The sequence below is a fragment of the Bubalus kerabau genome, chromosome 3 (assembly GCF_029407905.1).
Source record: "Bubalus kerabau isolate K-KA32 ecotype Philippines breed swamp buffalo chromosome 3, PCC_UOA_SB_1v2, whole genome shotgun sequence".
Lineage (NCBI taxonomy): Eukaryota > Metazoa > Chordata > Mammalia > Artiodactyla > Bovidae > Bubalus > Bubalus kerabau.
The window spans coordinates 97,911,131-97,932,115 of NC_073626.1; the positions used below are offsets into that span (position 1 = coordinate 97,911,131).

At 41.1% G+C, this 20,985-nt stretch overlaps 1 protein-coding gene across 1 annotated transcript in view; it reads left to right on the plus strand.

The window, feature by feature from the left end:
- Positions 1 to 883: 883 nt before the first annotated feature.
- The window catches only part of CACNB4 (calcium voltage-gated channel auxiliary subunit beta 4), a 99,347-nt gene continuing 79,245 nt past the window's right edge, over positions 884 to 20,985 (plus strand). Inside the window, exon 1 of the mRNA XM_055574437.1 lies at positions 884 to 911. Within this exon, the coding sequence (XP_055430412.1) occupies positions 884 to 911 (28 nt within the window). The remainder of the gene's footprint in view (positions 912 to 20,985) is intronic.

Below are 20,985 nucleotides of genomic sequence, written 5' to 3' on the forward strand. Positions count from 1 at the left end.
TGTTGGTAAGTGGAGAGGCAAATTAGGTTAGACTGATGAATGTCTGAGATTACTGCAAAAACTCTAGTAAAGTAAAAGAGGAATATAAAACAAAGTCTCTTTATAGTTGTTATATTTCTGTTAATTAATATTCACATCATAAAGACATATTCTGACACCTAATAGTTTCTAAATTAGTGTGACATAGTGGGTTGTCACAATAGGATTACCAAACATATAGGAGGAGCTAATTACAAGGCATTTAATTTGGAAATCACAACCCTTGCGAAATGGCTTTATCGCTTGGTTTTTTTGTGTGTGTTTGTTATGGTGGGAGGAAAAACGAGTCAGTTGGGAGATTCAGTCTTGTCTTATCTGAACTTTCCAAGGTATATCCTGGTTTTTAGTTGCATGAGGAAAAAATTCCATTTGGGTAGTTCTTTTTTAGACTTTCACTTAAGACGTGCCTCTTTGGTGGTGAATCTGATCTTAATGTTTCCTTTTGGCATTGCTAGATGCTGGGTCTTCAAAGTGTGCATTAAGGACTGATATACAAATTAAGGGGGCATCAAATTGGAGGAAAGGAGAAGGGACGAAGTGAGCCAGTGAGGAGCCTAGGGTACAAAGTTTAAGGAGGTGCTCTCTCTCTGGCCTGTGCACATGCCAGTCTACCCTTGTTTGACTCTAACAGTTGATGCCTCCTTAAGAGAGTGGTGCCTCCTTAAGAGGGTGACATCTCCTTAAGAGAATGGTGCCCAGGGCACAAATGTAACCAGGCACTCATTCTCAGGGTCATGCATGTGCCCATTTGGCACTTGCTCCATCCTGAGGGTGAGTGCCTGTTTAACATTTTGCACCCAAGACACCTCAGTTGCCTCAGTGGTCTTGACCTCAAGATGAGGGCATGGCCAGCAATGGCTGCGAGGATGGCTGTAAGCCTGTCTCTAGGTTGGAAAGTCAGGTGGTGTTCTGGAACCCCTTGTGCATCCCAGACCACCTCTTTTGGCCAGAAAATAAATAACTACAGAAGGCCTACCTTAGAATGGCCCCAGATCAATCCAAAACTGAGCACAATCCCTCCTGTGAATCATACCTCCTGAGCCTACCCTGGTCAAGGCTCTCCACCTACCCCTCAAGAGAGCTCAACCCTACTGTTGGCTCTGGTCTAAAACACACTTTCCATGTGTTACAGAACTTCAGGGAACAGATTCATTCAGCTCTCCTGTATGCCTTTTGATTTCAGGAAACTCTTTCTAGTCACTGATTATTTGAATCTATTTTGTACAAATAGAAGCAAATCTGTTTTGTACAAAGTTGGAATGGTAAAGTATAGTCATAATTAACATGATATTTCCATCTCTGGGCATGCTTTCATTGCCAGTTCAGCCTTTTTAATGCAAGGGATCACTCTCATGGAATGCTAACGCTACACAGTGCAGTTATAATAAGAGTTTTACTTGGGGAGCAATTAATAAGTGGGCATGTAGAAGCATGCACACAATCCTTTGAACTCTCCTCCCGTGGCTTAGGCCAGGCATGGAGGTCCATGTCCACTATAGCCGCAGCTCTGGGAGAGAACGCTCCATGCATGTGCCTGGGCACATCTATGTGGTTGCACAACAGTAGAAGCTCCCTGGTCATGGAAGTGGCCTTACTAGAAAGGGAAAGCCTCTGGAGCCCAGCAGTTGGTATCAGCTTATTTTCCAATGAGCTCAACCAGCTTTCTTCTCAGCTGGTAAAAGAGGGAAGGAAATGAGTCTCCCACACTGTCCATATTCGTGTGTTGCTAACCACAGCTTTGGCTTCCCTGGTGGCTCAGTGGTAGAGAATCCTCCTGCCAAGCAGGAGATGCGAGTGTGACCCCTGGGTCGGGAAGATCCCCTGGGTTGGGAAGAGTAGGAAATGGCAGCCCTCTCTAGTATTCTTGCCTGGGAAATCCCATGGACAGTCCATGGGGTCACAAACGAGTCAGACATGAAGTAGCAACTAAACAAAACAACAACAAATCATAGGTTTACTGTTCCCTTTACTGGACTGGGGGCAGATGGAGAAGAAAGACAAAGTCATATGGATCTTTGTACCTCCTGTGATGCTCTGCCTGTGATTGAGTGCTTAATACATACTTAGTTTTTTTTTCTTTTTTTTTAAATTAATTTATTTATTTTTACTTTACAATATTGTATTTGTTTTGCCATACATCAACATGCATCCGCCATGGGTGTACATGTGTTCCCCATCCTGAACCCCCTCCCACCTCCATCCCCATACCATCCCTCTGGGTCATCCCAGTGCACCAGCCCCAAGCTTCCTGTATCCTGCATCGAACCTGGACTGGCGATTCATTTCTTATATGATATTATACATGTTTTAATGCCATTCTCCCAAATCATCCCCCCCTCCCTCTCCCACAGAGTCCAAAAGACTGTTCTATACATCTGTGTCTCTTTTGCTGTCTCGCATACATGGTTGTCGTTACCATCTTTCTAAATTCCATATATATGCGTTAGTATACTGTATTGGTGTTTTTCTTTCTGGCTTACTTCACTCTGTACAATAGGCTCCAGTTTCATCCACCTCATTAGAACTGATTCAAATGTATTCTTTTTAATGGCTGAGTAATACTCCATTGTGTATATGTACCACAGCTTTCTTATCCATTCATCTGCTGATGGACATCTAGGTTGCTTCCATGTCCTGGCTATTAGAAACAGTGCTGCGATGAACATTGGGGTACACATGTCTCTTTCAATTCTGGTTTCCTCGGTGTGTATGCCCAGGAGTGGGATTGATGGGTTATAAGGCAGTTCTATTTCCAGTTTTTTAAGGAATCTCCACACTGTTCTCCATAGTGGCTGTACTAGTTTGCATTCCCACCAACAGTGTAAGAGGGTTCCCTTTTCTCCACACCCTCTCCAGCATTTATTACTTGTAGACTTTTGGATCGCAGCCATTCTGACTGGCGTGAAATGGTACCTCATTGTGGTTTTGATTTGCATTTCTCTGATTGATAGTATGAATGAAATATGATAGACTTCAATCAATGCTAAATGAATCCTACATTTTAAAAAATAGATCCTTTACTTCATGGCAACTTGAAAACATGGGCTATGCCTCCATAATGGCAAACCACATATTTTGGCAGGGAGCAAACCAGTACATAGGGTGACTACTGTATGTTCTTAATGTGCAAATTGGTAGCAGTCTTTCTCTGCCTCACCACCTCCCCCCACCACCCTTTGCAGTTTTATTTCAAAACATTTGTCTCTGCTATGTTGAGAGGAGGAGTTAAGACAAAAGATTTCCTTTAGTTGTCAATGCATGGAGGTTTCCAGCCAGCTTTCTCTTTAACGCCTTTCTAGGTGTGCATCTACAAAGCATATGAAGGGGAGAAGTTTGGGTAAACAGTAGTGCTCATTTCAGAAATATTCTTCATGTGTTGACTTGGTATTCATGATAAGAATGACAATCATCACCATTATCTTTATTCTAGCGAATGTATTTTTGGACATTTACTCTGTGTTCTGCGATATACTGAGTTCTTTATGTCATGTAGTCCTCAATCCTGTGTGGCAGTCACTCTTTATTAAACACATTATCAACACATTCCCAGACCTGAGCTCACCTCGAGTCCTTCCAGGTGTTTGTTTTATAGCTCATATTCCTCATAAACCAGCAGCTGTCATGTATAGGGATCCAGCTGAGATGCAGGCAAGCAGGTTTTGCTGGGTCTTCCCAAAGCCTTGCAAGTTGGCAGTTGTCTTTTCATCCATGATGGTTCCCTAGCAGGGAGCTCTATCCTACTCTGCTTATTCAAGGGGTGTGAGATCAAAACACCAACTTTATAAATATTGACTGATGTATTAGAGTCCCTATATGCTGGATGTCATCTTATTGAAATATTTAAAGTGAAACTGTGGTTGACTGATAGTTTTCCCGTTCATCAGAAAAAGCACAAATATATTTCTAAACATATCCACTTAATTAAAAATGTATTGAAAGTAGAAAGTAGCTCAATCGTGTCCGACTCTTTGCAACCCCATGAACTATATAGTCCGTGGAATTCTCCAGGCCAGAATACTGGAGTAGGTAGCCTTTCCCTTCTCCAGGGGATCTTCCCAACCCAGGGATCTAACCCAGGTCTCCCACACTGCAGGTGGACTCTTTACCAGCTGAGCCACAAGGGAAGCCCAGGAATGCTGGAGTGGGTAGCCTATCCCTTCTCCAGAGGATCTTCTGGACCCAGGACTCGAACCAGGGTCTCCTGCATTGCCGGCGGGTTCTTTACCAACTGAGCTATCAGGGAAGCCCATTACTGGCCCAGTAATGACCAGTAAAAAATATATTAATGGTCATTAATGAGAGCAGATGATTCTAAGCCAGAGTTTCTTCTTTTCCCCTAACGTGTGCAGTTTGTTGAGTTTGGACATAAGCTTGTAACTGTAAAACAATTACCACAATCAAGGCAGTAGACACACCCATCACCTCCAAGTTTCCTGTGTTCTTTTTTGTCACCTTCCCCACCCCTGTGGTAAAAACAACTTAACATATGATCTACCTCTTAACAAAATTTTAAGTGTGCAATACAATATTATTTTAATTATAGGCACTATGTAATTCAGCAGATCTCTGTAACTTATCCATTTAACCTAACTGAAGCTTTACTTACACCCATTGACCAACAACTCCCATTTACCCCTAGCCCCCACACCCACCGTTTAATTCTCTGCTTCTTTGACTGTTTTTTAGATACCTCACAAAAGTGGAATCACAGTATTTGCCCTCCTGTGACTGGCTTATTTCACTTAACAAATGTCCTCCAGGTTTATCCATGTTGTTGCAAATACCAGGATTTCCTTCTTTTTAAAAGGATGAATACTATTCCACTATGCATACATGACATTTTCTTTATCTGCTTATCTGTTGGTGGACACTTTGGGTTATTTCTATAGCTTTTTCTTTTAATTGAGGTATGTAGTCAATGTACAATGTTATGTAGGTGTCACGTGTACAGTATAGTGATTCACAGTTTATAAAGGTTATACTCCATCTGTAGTTAACTATAAAATATTGGTTATATTCCTTATGTTGTACAATATATCCTTGTAGCTTATTTATTTTATACATAGTTGTTAGTATCTATTAATCCCTTACCTTATCTTGCCTTTCCCCTTTCCCTCTTCCCACTGGTAACCACTAGTTTGTTCTTTGATTCTGAGAGTCTGCTTCTTTTTTGTTATTTTTCACTATTTTATTTTTTAGATTACACAGAAGATCCCATGCAGTATTTGTCTTTCTCTGTCTGATTTATTTCACTTAGCATAATACCAAGTCCATCCATGTTGTTGCAGATAGCAATTTTCATTCTTTTTTATGGCTGAGTAGTATTCCATTCTGGGTGTATCTATCTATGTTGTTGTTCAGTCACTAAGTCATGTCCGATCTTTCAGGCCCCATGAACTGCAGCACATCAAGCTTCCCTGTCCTTCACTATCTCCCAGAGTGTGCACAGACTCATGTCTACTGAGTCAGTGATGCCATTCAACCATCTCATCCTGTCACCCTGTTCTCCTCTTGCCCTCAATCTTTCCTGGAATCAGGGTCTTTTCCAATGAGTCAGCTGTTCACATCAGGTGGCCAAAGGATTGGAGCTTCAGCTTTAGCACTAGTCCTTCCAATGAATATTCAGGGTTGATTTCCTTTAGGATGGACTGGTTTGATCTCCTTTCAGTCCAAGGGACTCTCAAGAGTCTTCTCCTTCATCATAGTTTGAAAGCATCAATTCTTTGGCACTCAGCCTTCTTTATGGTCGAACTCTCACATCCATACATGACCACTGGAAAAATCGTAGCTTTGACTATAATGACCTTTGTTGGCAAAGTAATGTCTCTGCTTTTTAATATGCTGTCTAGGTTTGTCATAACTATTCTTCCAAGGAACGAGTGTCATATCTATCCATCTATCTAAGTTATATATATCTATATTTCACATCTTTATCCATTCATCTGTTGATGAACATTTAATTTGCTTTCAGATCTTGGCAATTGTAAATAATGGTGCTATGAACATTGAGGTGCATGTATTTTTTTGAAATTAGTGTTTTGGTTTTTTTTTCCAGATATATACCCAGGAGTGAAATTGGTGGGTCATACGGTAGATCTGTTTTTAGTTTTTTGAGAAACTCCGTACTGTTTTTCACAGTGACTGCATCAGTTTATATTCCTATCAACGGTTGTATGAGGGTTTCTTTTTCTCCACATTCTCACTATCCTTTGTTATTTGTGATATTTTTGAGGATAACCATTCTGACAGGTGTGAAGTGATATCACATTGTAGTTTTAATTTGCATTTCTCTGATGATTAATGATGTGAGTATCTTTTCATGTGTCTGTTGACCCTCTGTATGTCTTCTTTGGAAAAATGTCTATTGGGCTCTTATGCCCATTTTTCAGCTGAGTTGTTTGCTTTTTGATGTTGAGGTGTATGAGCTGTTTATATCTTTGGATATTAACTCCTTATTGGTCATATCATTTGGTAATATTTTTTTCCCATTAAGCAGGTTGTCTTTTTGTTTTGTACCCTGGGGGACCTGTCTTCATTGGCCTTAAGCTACTGTTCTAACAAAAATATTAATAGAATCCCCTATATATCATTGAAGCAGAACTTCTACTTCCTTTCACCTTAAAATAGTCCCTGCATAGTCTCTGCTTTCAAACTTTCCAAAGTGCTTCAAGTTCACCATCTATACCTAAATATACTTCTCTCTATCATATAAAGCCTGGGAACATGGAAATTAGCAGCAAATGAGCTCCTTATTTTCTGCTGTTCCTGGCAGATAGACCTTGAAAGGTCCCTTTGCTGAAGACAGGCTCTCCCTGGTGCCTTTGTCCCTTCTCCCACTGTGCCCTTCCTCTCCAGCCTCCCTGACTGGGTTTTGACAGCAGCAAAGGCTCATCCCATCCATATATTCTCCTCTTGCATCTCTTTTTTCTAACCCATTGCACCAAGCTAAGCTTCTGGACAAAAGCCTCTTGAAGAATATTTGAGAACTTTTGATCCATGTGTGATCCCTTTGAAAAACCAACTCCGGATGCTCTTATTACCAGTTGTCTTCATTGCTATCATCTTTACTCTACCTAAGTTTCTTTTATTTAGAAACTGTGTGCTGACCTGACTGAAACATTCTTAGCCCGCATGAGCAAACAGCTGTGCCTGGAAATTGAAGCAGGAAGGCACCTGGTGAGCACTTCCTGGCTGAGACCAGGAAAGGAGGCTGCTGGCCTGTCCATTACACTTGAGATGGAGGAAACGAGGGGCATGGTTGAGATGTCAATCTTTGAAGCAGTTTTTCTTACTGGAAATCAATTAATATTTGATTTAGAAAATCATATTGTCTTTGTTGTTTAGTCACTAAGTCATGTCTGACTCTTTGGCAACCCGATGCACTGTAGCCCACCAGGCTCCTCTGTCCATGGGATTTTCCAGGCAAGAATACTGGAGTAGGTTTCCATTTCCTTCTCCAGGGGATTTTCCTGACACAGGGATCAAGCCCGTGTCTTCTGCATTGATTGGCAGGTGGATTCTTTACCACTGAGCCCAGAAAAGTATATACTAAAGATGATGCTGTGAAAGTGCTGCACTCAATATGTCAGCAAATTTGGAAACCTCAGCAGTGGCCACAGGACTGGAAAAGGTCAGTTTCCATTCCAATCCCAAAGAAAGGCAATGCCAAGGAATGCTCAAACTACTGCACAATTGCACACATCTCACATACTGATAAAGTAATGCTCAAAATTCTCCAAGCCAGGCTTCAGCAATATGTGAACCGTGAACTTCTGATGTTCAAACTGGTTTTTAGAAGAGGCAGAGGAACCAGAGATCAAATTGCCAGCATCTGCTGGATCATTGAAAAAGCAAGAGGTTTCCAGAAAAACATCTATTTCTGCTTTATTGACTATGCCAAAACCTTTGACTGTGTGGATCACAATAAACTGTGGAAAATTCTGAAAGAGATGGGAATACCAGACCACCTGACCTGCCTCTTGAGAAAACTGTATGCAGGTCAGGAAGCAACAGTGGGAACTGGACACGGAATAACAGACTGGTTCCAAATAGGAAAAGGAGTATGTCAAGGCTGTATATTGTCACCCTGCTTATTTAACTTATATGCAGAGTACCTCATGAGAAACGCTGGACTGGAAGAAACACAAGCTGGAATCAAGATTGCCGGGAGAAATATCAATAACGTCAGATATGCAGATGACACCACTTTTATGGCAGAAAGCGAAGAAGAACTAAAGAGCCTCTTAAAAAGTGAAAGAGGAGAGTGAAAAAGTTGGCTTAAAGCTCAACATTCAGAAAACTAAGATCATGGCATCCGGTCCCATCACTTCATGGCAAATAGATGGGGAAACAGTGGAAACAGTGTCAGACTTTATTTTTGTGGGCTCCAAAATCACTGCAGATGGTGATTTCAGCCATGAAATTAAAAGACACTTACTCCTTGGAAGGAAGGTTATGACCAACCTAGACAGCATATTCAAAAGCAGAGACATTACTTTGCCAACAAAGGTCTATCTTGTTAAGGCTATGGTTTTTCCAGTGGTCATGTATGGATGTGAGAGTTGAACTATAAAGAAAGCTGAATGCCAAAGAATTGATGCTTTTGGACTCTTGAGAGTCCCTTGGACTGCAAGGAGATCCAACCAGTCCATCCTAAAGGAGATCAGTCCTGGGTGTTCATTGAAAAGACTGACGTTGAAGCTGAAACTCCAATCCTTTGGCCACCTGATACGAAGAGCTGACTCATTTGAAAAGACCCCGATGCTGGGAAAGATTGAAGGCGGGAGGAGAAGGGGACGACAGAGAATGAGATGGTTGGATGGCATCACCGACTCAATGGACATGAGTTTGGGTAAACTCTGGGAGCTGGTGATGGACAGGGAGGCCTGGTGTGCTGCGGGTTCATGGGGTGGCTGAGTCAGCCACGACTGAGCAACTGAACTGAAATGTAATATGATATCCTAAGATGAATACTGGAACAGAAAAAATGGCATGAATGGGAAACTGGTAAAATCTGATCCTGTCTGGAGTTTCTTTAATGGTAATATACCAATGTGAATTTTTCAGTTTTAACACATGACTGTGTCTATGTAAGATGCTAACATGAGGGGAAACTGGATGAGGGGTATGTGGGAACTCTCTGTACTATTTTTGCAACTTTTCCATAAATCTAAAATTTTTCCAAAATATAAAGTTTGTTTTAGAGAGCCCCAGCTCACCCTCAGACCCCACTCACACCTGCACAGACATTTGCATACATGCTGGATAGAGTTGGATAAACTGAGGTGGGCAAATAGCCACACTGAACTTGGAATCACAACCATTTCCCTTGGCTTCTGGACATTCCTTCCTTGCCAAGGCCAATTCTATATTTTGAGGCTCCCCATGAGTTAAAAATAAAGAAGTGAAACATGAACGTTTAAAAAGGCTCATTTTAAAGACAGGATATTTTTCTCTAGAATAATTTGGGCTGCTCACTTCTATTTCTTTAATGGTCAGTATATTAAGGACCTGATTCAAGGAAAAAATATTAATATAACATACAGCTTTAGCAGGCAGCAAAGGATGGCTAAGGCTGTAGCACATCCATGTCTGTAACAAGAGTATCTGATCATATATTAGTGCCCTTGCTTGCGCTGTTCTTTCTACCTTCTGTTCTCTGTTTCTACATAATAATTATTTACTTATTTACATGTTCCCTCATTCAATAAACATTTGTAAAACCCTCTATGAGTTTAACCCTAATGGAATAATATATGGCTCCTGCCTGTGTAGAGCACACGAGCTAGTGGGAAAGGAACATGCAGAGGGTTGATGAGTAAATAATGTAAGTGCGGTGATAACAATGTACATAGAAGTTTTTGTGGAAACTAAGCAAGGATGATGGATTTTTTTTTTTTAATCCCAGAAAGCATCCTGAAGGGGACACAGCTTCTTCTTTCAGGATGAGTAGGAATGATGATGAAAGTACTGAAGAGACATAAGGTAGGAGTCTGCATGATGCATTCAGGGAACTAGGGAACTCCATGCTTTCAGCAGAGCCGGAAGGAGGCCACAGGGAAGGGTGGGAGATGAAGCTGGGGAAGTACACTGGAGCCTGGAGCCTGTCTTAGGGCCTACAACATTGAGTGGACCTTCTGTTGTTGGACAAGACTGCAGTTTTCACCCCTTAAATAATAATCAGATGAAAATAATAAGACAACAAAAGATAAAGACCAGAGAATTTCTTCTTCCCTTTATTCCCCATCCATGACAATGGCTCTACCGTTTCCAGAAAATAAGGCTAATCTGAAGGAACTGTTCTTGCCTTAAATAAGTTGATGACTTTATAGATGCAATAGTTAATCTTAGGCTCTTACTCTCTGCCTTAGTAGCTGAAAGCTGGTTTATCTGTAATGTTCATACAGATGCAATTATGATTACCACTTAAACAAACAATAAAACATCAGACAATTGTTTTTACCCCTGCAAAAAGCAGGAAAATAAATCTCCTTTTATTCATTTTTCACCCAATGTATTCAATTAATCCTCTTTTTAAAAACTTATATGATGAAATATGAGACATTCTTATTTAAAGAGGTTGATAAGTCACTTCTTTTTAAGTGTTCTCGCACTGGTGATCATGTTTGAGTTAAGGATTTCTAAAAATAAAAATTCATCTGAGTACTTTTTTGGTACAGGGTCACTAAACTATTTGGGGGGGAAAGTCAGTTTTTATATTCTGGATCTGCTGCAATTCCTGGAGGCTATTGAGTAGGTAGATGATTGTGTGTGTGTGTGTGTAGAAAGATACCATTCTGTAGCTGGTTATGCAAAGCTGAAAGGAAACCAAGATAGAGTTTGTCTAAATACCCTTTTTTACTTAAAGAGTATCTGGCTATATCTGGGTTTGCTCCCACTGAGTTGAATATGAGCTTGATGTAAGAGGTTTAGTACTATTACTTCAGTTTGTAAACAGTTTCATTAGGAAATTACTTTAGACAATAAATGGTATGTTTCATTTCTAGCCAATGAAAGCTTCTTGAGTGCGAGAAAGTCCTTTCTGGTTAGTTTCTTCAGATCCCAGTTCTAATTGGTTCTCTTCCCCTTGATGAGCCTTCTGTCAGTGATGTTTCCCTGGGATGTGAAGAAGAATCATTTATTAACTAAAGACCCTACCCTGATATAAGGCAACTGATACTTGAAGGGGGAAGGTGAGCCTGATCCCCATTCTATATTGTCAGATCTAATATACATATTTGTGGCCATTCTGTCATATTTTCTTTTCTTTTTTTTGTGTGTGTGTGTAATAAAGTTTTATTAAAGTATAAAGGAGATAGAAAAAGCTTCTGACATAGGCATCAGAAGGGAGCAGAAAGAGTACCCGCTTGCTAGTGTTAACAATGAAGTTATATACTCTCCAATGAATCCAAAAAATGTCTGGAGGTTGTAAAGACCTCATCAGACCTACTCCCATAATTTACATTTTAAGATAACAGAATTAGCCAGAATGTTTAACCCAAAGACTGTCCTTAATCCAGAGACTGTCCTCAGGCAGGATACATTATTGTTATATAATACTAAGGAATGTAGAGAAGGAAAGGTTTGTCCTTTCTTCCTCCTTGAGAATTTCAGACCCCTCTCTCCTTGGGGACCCCTAGACTCCCTATCAACCTGCCTAGGAAATGACTCTCTCATTCCCCCCTTTTCTTTTAGGAGAATTATGTTGCCTAGGGAAAAGGGGTATCGTTCTCGTTCCATAACTGCTTCCAAGCTGACAAGGGGCATTGTCCCTAAATTGGTGAAGCAACATATTCTCCTAATCCTCATATTGAGGATATCTGATCCAGGGGCCCCAAATAGTAGCTGGAGGAAGCTACAGCAGTAGCAGGAGTTTGAGCAACCATTTTTAACTTAAAAGCTTTCATGTGGCTAGAAACAAATCCAGTTATACAATTACAGATGCAGGGAGCAAACAGCAAGAACAAAACAATCAGAATCAAAATTAAAAGTCACATTAGGTCCATAGTTAAAGTGCAAAGTGTTGCACCAGTCCATTTTAGGGTTAGTAAATATCATCAGATGAAGAAGAGGCATCGCATGTGATTGTTGTCGAAGGTATTCACAGACTTGGAGAAAGTCTTTTCCTTGAAGTGGGGATGTCCACCACGGGAAGCCTTCCACTGACGAAGAGGGGAGCACTCCACAAACCCAGCAGTTAGACCGATTTTGGAATACAGCATAGGAGTGAGCCCAGGACAGGAAGGCATTGTCTTGAGGATCCAACGGCAGACTCAGGATATTTGGAGTCAGCAGAAGTAAGCTCACATAAGTTATCAGGCCCATCCGCTGCCCTTTGCTTAACTCTAGAGCTCGGGTCGGGGCCATAAGCTCCGCTAACTGAGCACTGGTTCCCTGGGGGAGAGATTTTGTTTCCAAAACCTGTTCAGCAGTCACCACGGTGTAACCTGCTTTACGCTTTCCATCCTGAACAAAAGAACTGCCATCTGTAAATATTTCCATGTCAGGATTGTCTAATGGGGTATCCTTTAGATCCTCCCGAGCTGCATAGTTTAAAGTTATGAATTGAGAACAATCATGATCAGGTGTTTCATTTTCCTTCTCAGGAAGGAAAGTGGCAGGATTTAAATTTCCACAAACTTTAAGCTTAGTCTCTGGTCCTTCTAACAACAATGACTGATACTTAAGAAGCCTACTGTCTGTCATCCAAATATTAACCTTAGAATTTAAGATTCCACTCACATCATGAGAAGTCAGTACAGTAAGGTTTCATCCATTAATTATTTTTAAAGCTTCAGGTTTTAATAAAGCCGCTGCCCCAATTACTCTTAGGCAGTGGGGCCACCCACGTGAAACTACATCTAATTCTCTGCTTAGATAAGCAATAGGTTGCTGGTGAGGCCCTCGGGGTTGTGTCAAAACTCCCAATGCCACACCTTTTCTTTCAGTGACAAACAAATTAAATTCTGACCCTGTGGGCAAGCTCAGAGCTGGAGCTTACAGGAGAGCAGTCTGAAGAACCTTAAAAGCCTTTTGAGTTTCTGGAGACCAAACCAGTTTGTCGGTTTGGGCCTGCTGAGTTTCAGCTATAAGTTTATATAAAGGCCGGGCAAGTTCCCCATAACCTGGAATCCAAATGCGACAGTAACCTGGGATTCCCAAAAATCCTCTCAATTGTCTTAAAGTCATAGGTAGGGGATGATTTAGTATCAGTTTAATTCTCTCAGGGCCTATGGCCCTAGTCCCTTCTGATAGGATTAGGCCCAGATATCTAACTGATTGTTGACAAAGCTGAGCCTTTTCTCTTGATGCCTTGTAACCAGTCTGCCAGAAAGTTTAAGAAATCTTCTGAGGCTCGCGAACAAGCTTCCTCTGTCTCAGCACAGAGCAAAGTATCATCTACATATTGTAACACCACCGCTTCAGAGCTATTGAAGTTTTGTAGATCCAGTGACAAAGTTTGTCCGAATAAGTGAGGACTGTCACGAAATCCCTGGGGCAAAACTGTCCAGGTTAACTGAGAAGCTGGCTGCGTAGGGTCTTCAAAGGCAAATAGAAATTGACTTTCTTCTGCCAAAGGCACTGAATAGAAGGCATCCTTTAAATCAATTACTGAGAAATATTTGGCCCGTTCAGGAATTTCAGACAATAGAGTATAAGGATTCCAATCCGTCGATTTCCTTTTAGATACTGGGGCAACTTATTCTGTGCTTATTGAAGCCCCTGGCCCACTTTCTTCCCGATCCGCTTCCGTAATGGGACTGTCTGGACCAGCCGAAAGGTATTATTTCAGTTATTCTTTATCTTGCAACTGGGATTCTGTGCTGTTTTCACATGAGTTTCTGATTGTGCCAGAATCTCCCTCACCCCTTTTGGGAAGGGATATACTGAGCAAGGTCCATGCCTCTGTTTTCATGAATATGGAGCCCTCCCTTTCTCTCCCTTTAGTTGAACAAAATGTAAATCCTAGAGTATGGGCTGATGGAAAATCTGTGGGTCGAGCACAAAATGCTATTCCTGTAGTTGTTAAGCTCAAAGACCCACACGTATTTCCACATAAGAAGCAGTATCCACTGAAACCTGAAGTTAAGGAAGGGTTAAAACCCATCATCGAAAATTTAAAGGAGCAGGGACTATTAATTCCCTGTAACAGTCCTTGCAATACTCCTATTTTGGGTATAAAGAAATCAAATGGTAAATGGAGACTAGTTCAAGATTTACGAATAATAAATGAGGCTGTAGTTCCTTTACACCCTGTGGTGCCTAATCCTTATATTTTATTTTCTTTAGGATCCTGAATTAAAGAGAGCAAGTCATCTACCCAACACCTGCAAACACTTGGTCTTGACAATCAAACTATCCATTTCTTAAGTCTATGAATTATTCCTCTCTGCTGCAGAGTTGGATTTTTTAGTTTGAAAGTCAAGTGCACATACAAAAGACATGTTAGGTAGAAGTAAGACACATTTTGCATTATCTGCAGCATATGCAAAACTGTTAATCAATATAGTAGCCAATGGAGTGACAATTGGTGACAAGCAATGCCTCACCAATGGCTGGTGAGAACTTCAGTTCAGGAGAAGGCTAGGCATGGAGGCTGAGCTTTGGAGACTAGATTGGCTATTTTGGGTTCATCTGCAGGCCTTGATTATATCTAATAGCACAGGATCCTGGCACACACTCAAATGATGCTGAGAGGCTGACAGCCAAAATAAGCTGGATCATGTTTGCACTTCATTATTTGATTGCAGACTGTGAGAGGAAATGAGAGCATTCTAGTTCGTTTTGGAAAAGATTGCAGTACCTTTCAGAATGTTTTCTTGCCAGATGCTGCACAGGCTTGAAGTGTAGTTCCCGTCTTCCCACCCAGCTAATAAACCTGGAAGCCAGAGACATGTATTTACTTCAATTTCAGTCCTTAGTATGTTGTTAATTGTTGCCTTCTTTATGTTGAATGTTTCAGGGTTTCCCAATTTAAGGAATATAGCTGGATTTTTTGTACCCAGTTAGTGGAAGAAAACAGGAAGATTAAATGGCATCACATTTATTAATGACAGTAACCAAAGGGGCAACTGGAGGTCACATAGTTACAGCCTTTGTAAATTATTCAGTTGTTTGTCAATAATAGAGTTTGTTACTCAATTTTGATTGGCTGAGGAGTAACAGAGGCTCCGTTTTAGCAGATAAATACTGGGGATTTGAATCTTTAGCAAAATTAATGATAGTTGGATGAATTCCCAGCTGCACATGTAACTAAACGTGCTTAACTACCCAATTAATCATGAATGGATGGATTCAGTGAAACACAAAATTCAATCGACTTTTGCTGGAGTGGTTTTGAAAAATTGGAGGCAAGCATTTTTTTCCATTGAATGCAACTCTGAGTAGCTAGTAAAATGCCATACATTCTTTTCTAAGAGCAATGCAAAGAACTGTTTCTCCCTCCCTCCCTTCCTTCCTACAAATATTAGACACCTACCATGTGCCAAGCTCATGTTGGAGGCACAAAGGTGAAAAAGCGTAGTGCCTGCTCTGAGTAGTTATTGTCAGGAAGGAAAACAGCTACATATACAATTATAACTCAGTGGTTAGATGAAAGAGGGCTTGCCAGATGGGCAAGGAGAAAAGGAGCTTTTCAAACAAGAGTCAACAGCCTATATGAGGGCAGGAAGGTATCAGAGCATTCCCCCTCCTTATTCAATAAGTATGGTTTATGTGCCTACTATGCACCATGCACTGTGAATGAAGCAGATTTGGAAAAAATGTGAGCAGCCTATTATGGCCAAAGCATGTTGAAGGAGAAAGATGAAAGATGAGTATAGCTATTGGCAAAGACAAACTATCACTTTAATAATGTTGCTCCAAGTTCTGCTCTTCTTTTCAAAGCAAATGAACAGACATTTTCTTTTTGTTCTAGCTTGATATTGATGAAATAAAGGGTAGTGGGACAAAGATTTTTTTGTGTTGCTTCAGTACATGTTTGTAATCAATCTTAGTAGATATGCAAAGAAACATACTGAATTAGTCACAGACTGAGCACTGAAGAGCAGAACTAGACCAACCCATGGCATAGTAAACTACTGAATTTCTTATTTGGAAACTTTCAAATGGCTAGTGGAATCTTGGACAGACAGCAGGAGAGAGATTGCAAAACCTCCTGTCTGGAAAGAGAATCTGTTGTTTTTGTTCAGTCGCTCCATCATGTCTGGCTCTTTGCGACCCCATGGACTGCAGCATGCCACGCTTCCCTGTCCTTCACCATCTCCTGGATCTTGCTCAAACTCATGTCCATTGCGTGGGTGATGCCATACCACCATCTCATCCTCTGTTGTCTCCTTATCCTCCTGCCTTCTACTTTCACAGCATCAGGGTCTTTTCAAATGAGTCAGCTCTTTGCATCAGGTGGCCAAAGGATTGGAGTTTCAGCTTCAGCGTCAGTCCTTCCAATGAACATTACGGGTTGATTTCCTTTAGGATTGACTGGCTTGATCTCTTTGCAGTCCAAGGGACTCTCAAGAGTCTTCTCCAACACTGTAGTTCAAAAACATCAATTCTTCGATGCTCAGCCTTCTTTATGGTCCAACTCTTACATCCATACAAGACTACTGGAAAAACCACAGCTTTGACTAGATGAATCTTTGTTGGTGAAGTAAAGTCTCTGTATTTTAATGTGCTGTCTAGTACTCTTGCCTGGAAAATCCCATGGACAGAGGAGCCTGGAAGTCTGCAGTCCATGGGGTCGCTGAGGTTTGGACACTACTGAGCGACTTCACTTTCACTTTTCACTTTCATGCATTGGAGAAGAAAATGGCAACCCACTCCAGTGTTCTTGCCTGGAGAATCCCAGGGATGGGGGAGCCTGGTGGGCTGCCGTCCATTGGGTCGCACAGAGTCGGACATGACTGAAGCGACTTAGCAGCAGCAGCAGCAGGTTTGTCATAGCTTTTCTTCCAAGGAGCAAGCGTCTTTTAATTTCATGGCTGCAATCACCATTTGCAGTGATTTTGAAGCCCAAGAAAAGAAAGTCTGTCACTATTTCCATTGTTTCCCCATTTGCCATGAAGCGATGGGACCAGATGCCATGATCTTAGTTTTTTGAATGTTGAGTTTTAAGCCAGTTTTTTCACTCTCCTCTTTTACCTTCATCAAGAGGATGTTTAATTCTGCTTCACTTTCTGCCATAAGGGTGGTATCATCTGCACATATAAGGTTATTGATATTTTTCCTAGCAATCTTGATTCCAGCTTGTGCTTCATCCAGCCTGGCATTTCAGATGATGTACTCTGCTGCTAAGTTGCTTCAGTCGTGTCCGACTCTGTGCGACCCCATAGACGGCAGCCCACCAGGCTCTGCCGTCCCTGGAATTCTCCAGGCAAGAACACTGGAGTGGGTTACATACAAGTTAAGTAACCAAGGTGACAATATACAGCCTTAACGTATTCATTTTCCAATTTGGAACCAGTCCATTGTTCCATGTGCAATTCTAACTGTTGCTTCTTGACCTGTGTAATACAGGTTTCTCAGGAGACAGGTATAGTGGTCTGGTACTCCCATCTCTTTAAGAATTTTCCACAGTTTGTTGTGATCCACCCTGTCAAAGTGGATCAAAGTGTCAAAGGCTTTAGTGTAGTCAATGAGAGTGTAGTCAAAAAGAGTCTATTAATGGTTGGTTTAATAGTTGTTTGTGGATAGCAGCAACCAAGGGCTCAAAAGAACCATGTGCATACTTCTATAAAGAAAATGGAAAAAAACTGCACTTATCACAAATAGTAGTTTAAAATTTGGTAAAAACTATTGTGTTTTGTTTTGTTTTTTTTAATTCTAGCTGTACCTCATCTACCAGAGATTTTGAGGTGACTTAAAAAACCATATAAAACCCACCTCCCAAATTAGTAACAAGCAAAAGATTAGGGTCATGGAAAATGTAAATTCGGATTGGAGATGTTCACCAAGAGAAAAGTTAGAAGTTAGCTCTGAGCTTCCTGGTGGCCGAAGTGAAAACACCAAAATATAATCAATTAAAGGCTTATTGTCCATGCATGTGTGTGTGCTAAGTCACTTCAGTCATGTCTGACTCTTTGCAACTCTATGGACTGTAGCCTGCCAGCCTCCTCTGTCCGTGGGATTCTTCAGGCAGGAATACTGGAGTGGATTGCCATGACCTCCTCCAGGGCAATCTTCCCCACCCTGGTATCAAACTCACCTCTCTTGTGTCTCCTGCATTGGCAGGCAGATTGTTTACAACTAACATCACTTGAGAAGCCCCTATTGTCCATAGGGAGGACAGACATATCTCAGGACAGATGATTGCTTAGTTTTTTGGGTTTTTTTTCTTTTTTGGTCTACAGCATAAGGGTCTAATATTTGTGAAGAGCCTTTCTTCATATAGTCATTTGAGGCAGAAGGTGATTGTAGACAGCTTGCCATGTTTTGAACAGCCCTTTGCCAGGGCATTTGGGGGCATTTTTTGCTGCAGAGGTTTCATGTAAATTTAAATTGGTGTTTTGATAAAAGACAAGTGATAATGTTTTCCACCAAGAAGAGTGTTGCCAACTTCACTACAGCCACTTTGTTCTCATGAGGAATGCTTTTTGACAAAATGTGTAGATTTACTTTCTGGTAAGGTTTGGGTATTCTGCCAACGTGAGCTTCATTTTTTCTTCATATTCAGCATGCTTACAGCCTTTCATGCTAGACCGTGATAGGTTCTATTGTAGTTCCAATTTTGTAAGGGAGTAATACAATTTGCAGTAAAACCAAGCTTCCCTGGGATTTGTTCAGTAAAGCAGTGATTGCTTAAAATGAAAAAGGCTTGTTTCTCAAATTCTTACTCTTAAAATTAGTGTAAGCCCCAGCCTCCATGCATTTTGCTTGTCCCTCATGGCTAGTTTTTATGCTCTCTTTGGTTATAAATAACTTCTGCAACAGGTACCAGACCATATTTCAATAGCAGCTTTCAAAACTCAATCCACTTTCCTTTTTAAATCCTCTGTGACCTTTTCTTGGAGGAAGGATTATTTACGAATTCTAATTTTGTAGTCTTGTAGATAGTATTGCCTTGAACCTACAGAGTTGAAGTTGCTGAAGAATGTTTTTATAAAATATGAAGTTAATAATGAGGATTTATTGGATTTCTTAGATAAAGGGCATACTTTTACACTTTCCCACCTTTACTACATTTTCTCTCTTAGCTTTGATTTTTGTTTCTCCTTGTTTCTGCTAAACAGGAAATAGATTAAATGCTGATAGTTTGTTGATGGATTTAGCACAGTTTTAATAAAAACCAAAACCATGAAAACTCTTGGTCTTCAAGTTGAAATGATTAAGTTGAAAAATGTGAGTTGTTTTCCACCTCCAGTCACCTTTGGCCAGCAGCCCATCCAGTGCCCAGCAGACACTAAGCAGTCAGTGAAGGGTACGTTGTTGTTCAGTTGCTAAGTTGTGTCCCATGGCCTGCAGCACGCCAGGCTTCCCTGTCCTTCACTGTCTCCTGGAGTTTCCTCAAAATCATGTCCATTGAGTCAGTGATGCCATCCAACCATCTCATCCTCTGTCATCCCCTTCTCCTTCTGCCTTCTATCTTTCCCAGCATCAGGGTCTTTTCCAATAAGTTGGTTCCTCGCATTAGGTGGCCAAAGGATTAGAGCTTCAGCTTCAGCATCAGTCCTTCCAGTGAATATTCAGGGTTGATTTTCTCTGGATTGACTGATTTGATCATCTTGCAGTCCAAGGGACTCTCAAGAGTCATCTCCAGCACCATAATTCAAAAGCATTAATTCTTCAGTGCTCAGCTTTCTTTATGGTCCAGTTCTCATATCCATACATGGCTATCCCACATAACCTGTCAATTTGTTTTTTATTTTTCAGATTATTTATTTATTTATTGGTTTTGTTTTGGCCTCTCTGCATGACATGGCATGTGGGTCCTTCTTTCCCTAACCAGGGATTGAACCCATGCCCCCTGCAGTGGAAGTTTGGACTCTTAACCACTGGACCACCAGGGAAGTCCCTGTCAACCATTTTTACAATCTGTCCTTTGACATTTGGGTTTGCCTTTGGCTCCTCCCTCGTCCCAGTCCATTTTCCTGTCTGTCTCCCCATCTGTCATTCTGACTGTCTTCTTTCCCACTTCTGGACTGAGCTTCCTAGTGCCCCTGTCCATCTGAAACTCTCCTGCTCAAATGCAGAGTCAGCCATCGACTTCCCAGCAGAGGGCTGCAAACGCCTCCTCTTGATCTGCGTTTACTCCCCTCTACAACTTCAGGTTTTATTTTCAACCACTCCTCAGCATGAACTTCCAAGGGAGCTGCTTCCTGCCTTTGTTCACATTTTCTTTGCCTTTTTTTTTTTTTTTTGAAATGTCTCAGCTACAGTTTTCTAACCTCAGCCTTCTTTCAGTTCCAAACTAGTAGCTGTCATTGCTTTCCCTCTGCTCTCTCTTCTCTCTTTTATCTTTTATTTTTATTATTTTTATCAAACTATAGTTGATTTTCAATGTTGTGTTAGTTTCAGGTGTACAGCAAAGTGATTCAGTTATACATGTATGTATATATATTCTCTTTCAGATTCTTTTCCCTTGTAGAGTATTATAAAATATTGACTATAGTTCCCTATGCTATACAGTTGGTCCTTGTGGGTTATCTGTTTTATATACAATAGTGTATGTATATTAATCCCACTACTATATATTAATCCCAAACTCCTCATTGCTTTTTTTAGATCAGATCAGATCAGTCACTCATTCATGTCTGACTCTTTGCGACCCCATGAATCGCAGCACGCCAGGCCTCCCTGTCCATCACCAACTCCCGGAGTTCACTCAGACTCACGTCCATCGAGTCAGTGATGCTATCCAGCCATCTCATCCTCTGTCGTCCCCTTCTCCTCCTGCCCCCAATCCCTCCCAGCATCAGAGTCTTTTCCAATGAGTCAACTCTTCGCATGAGG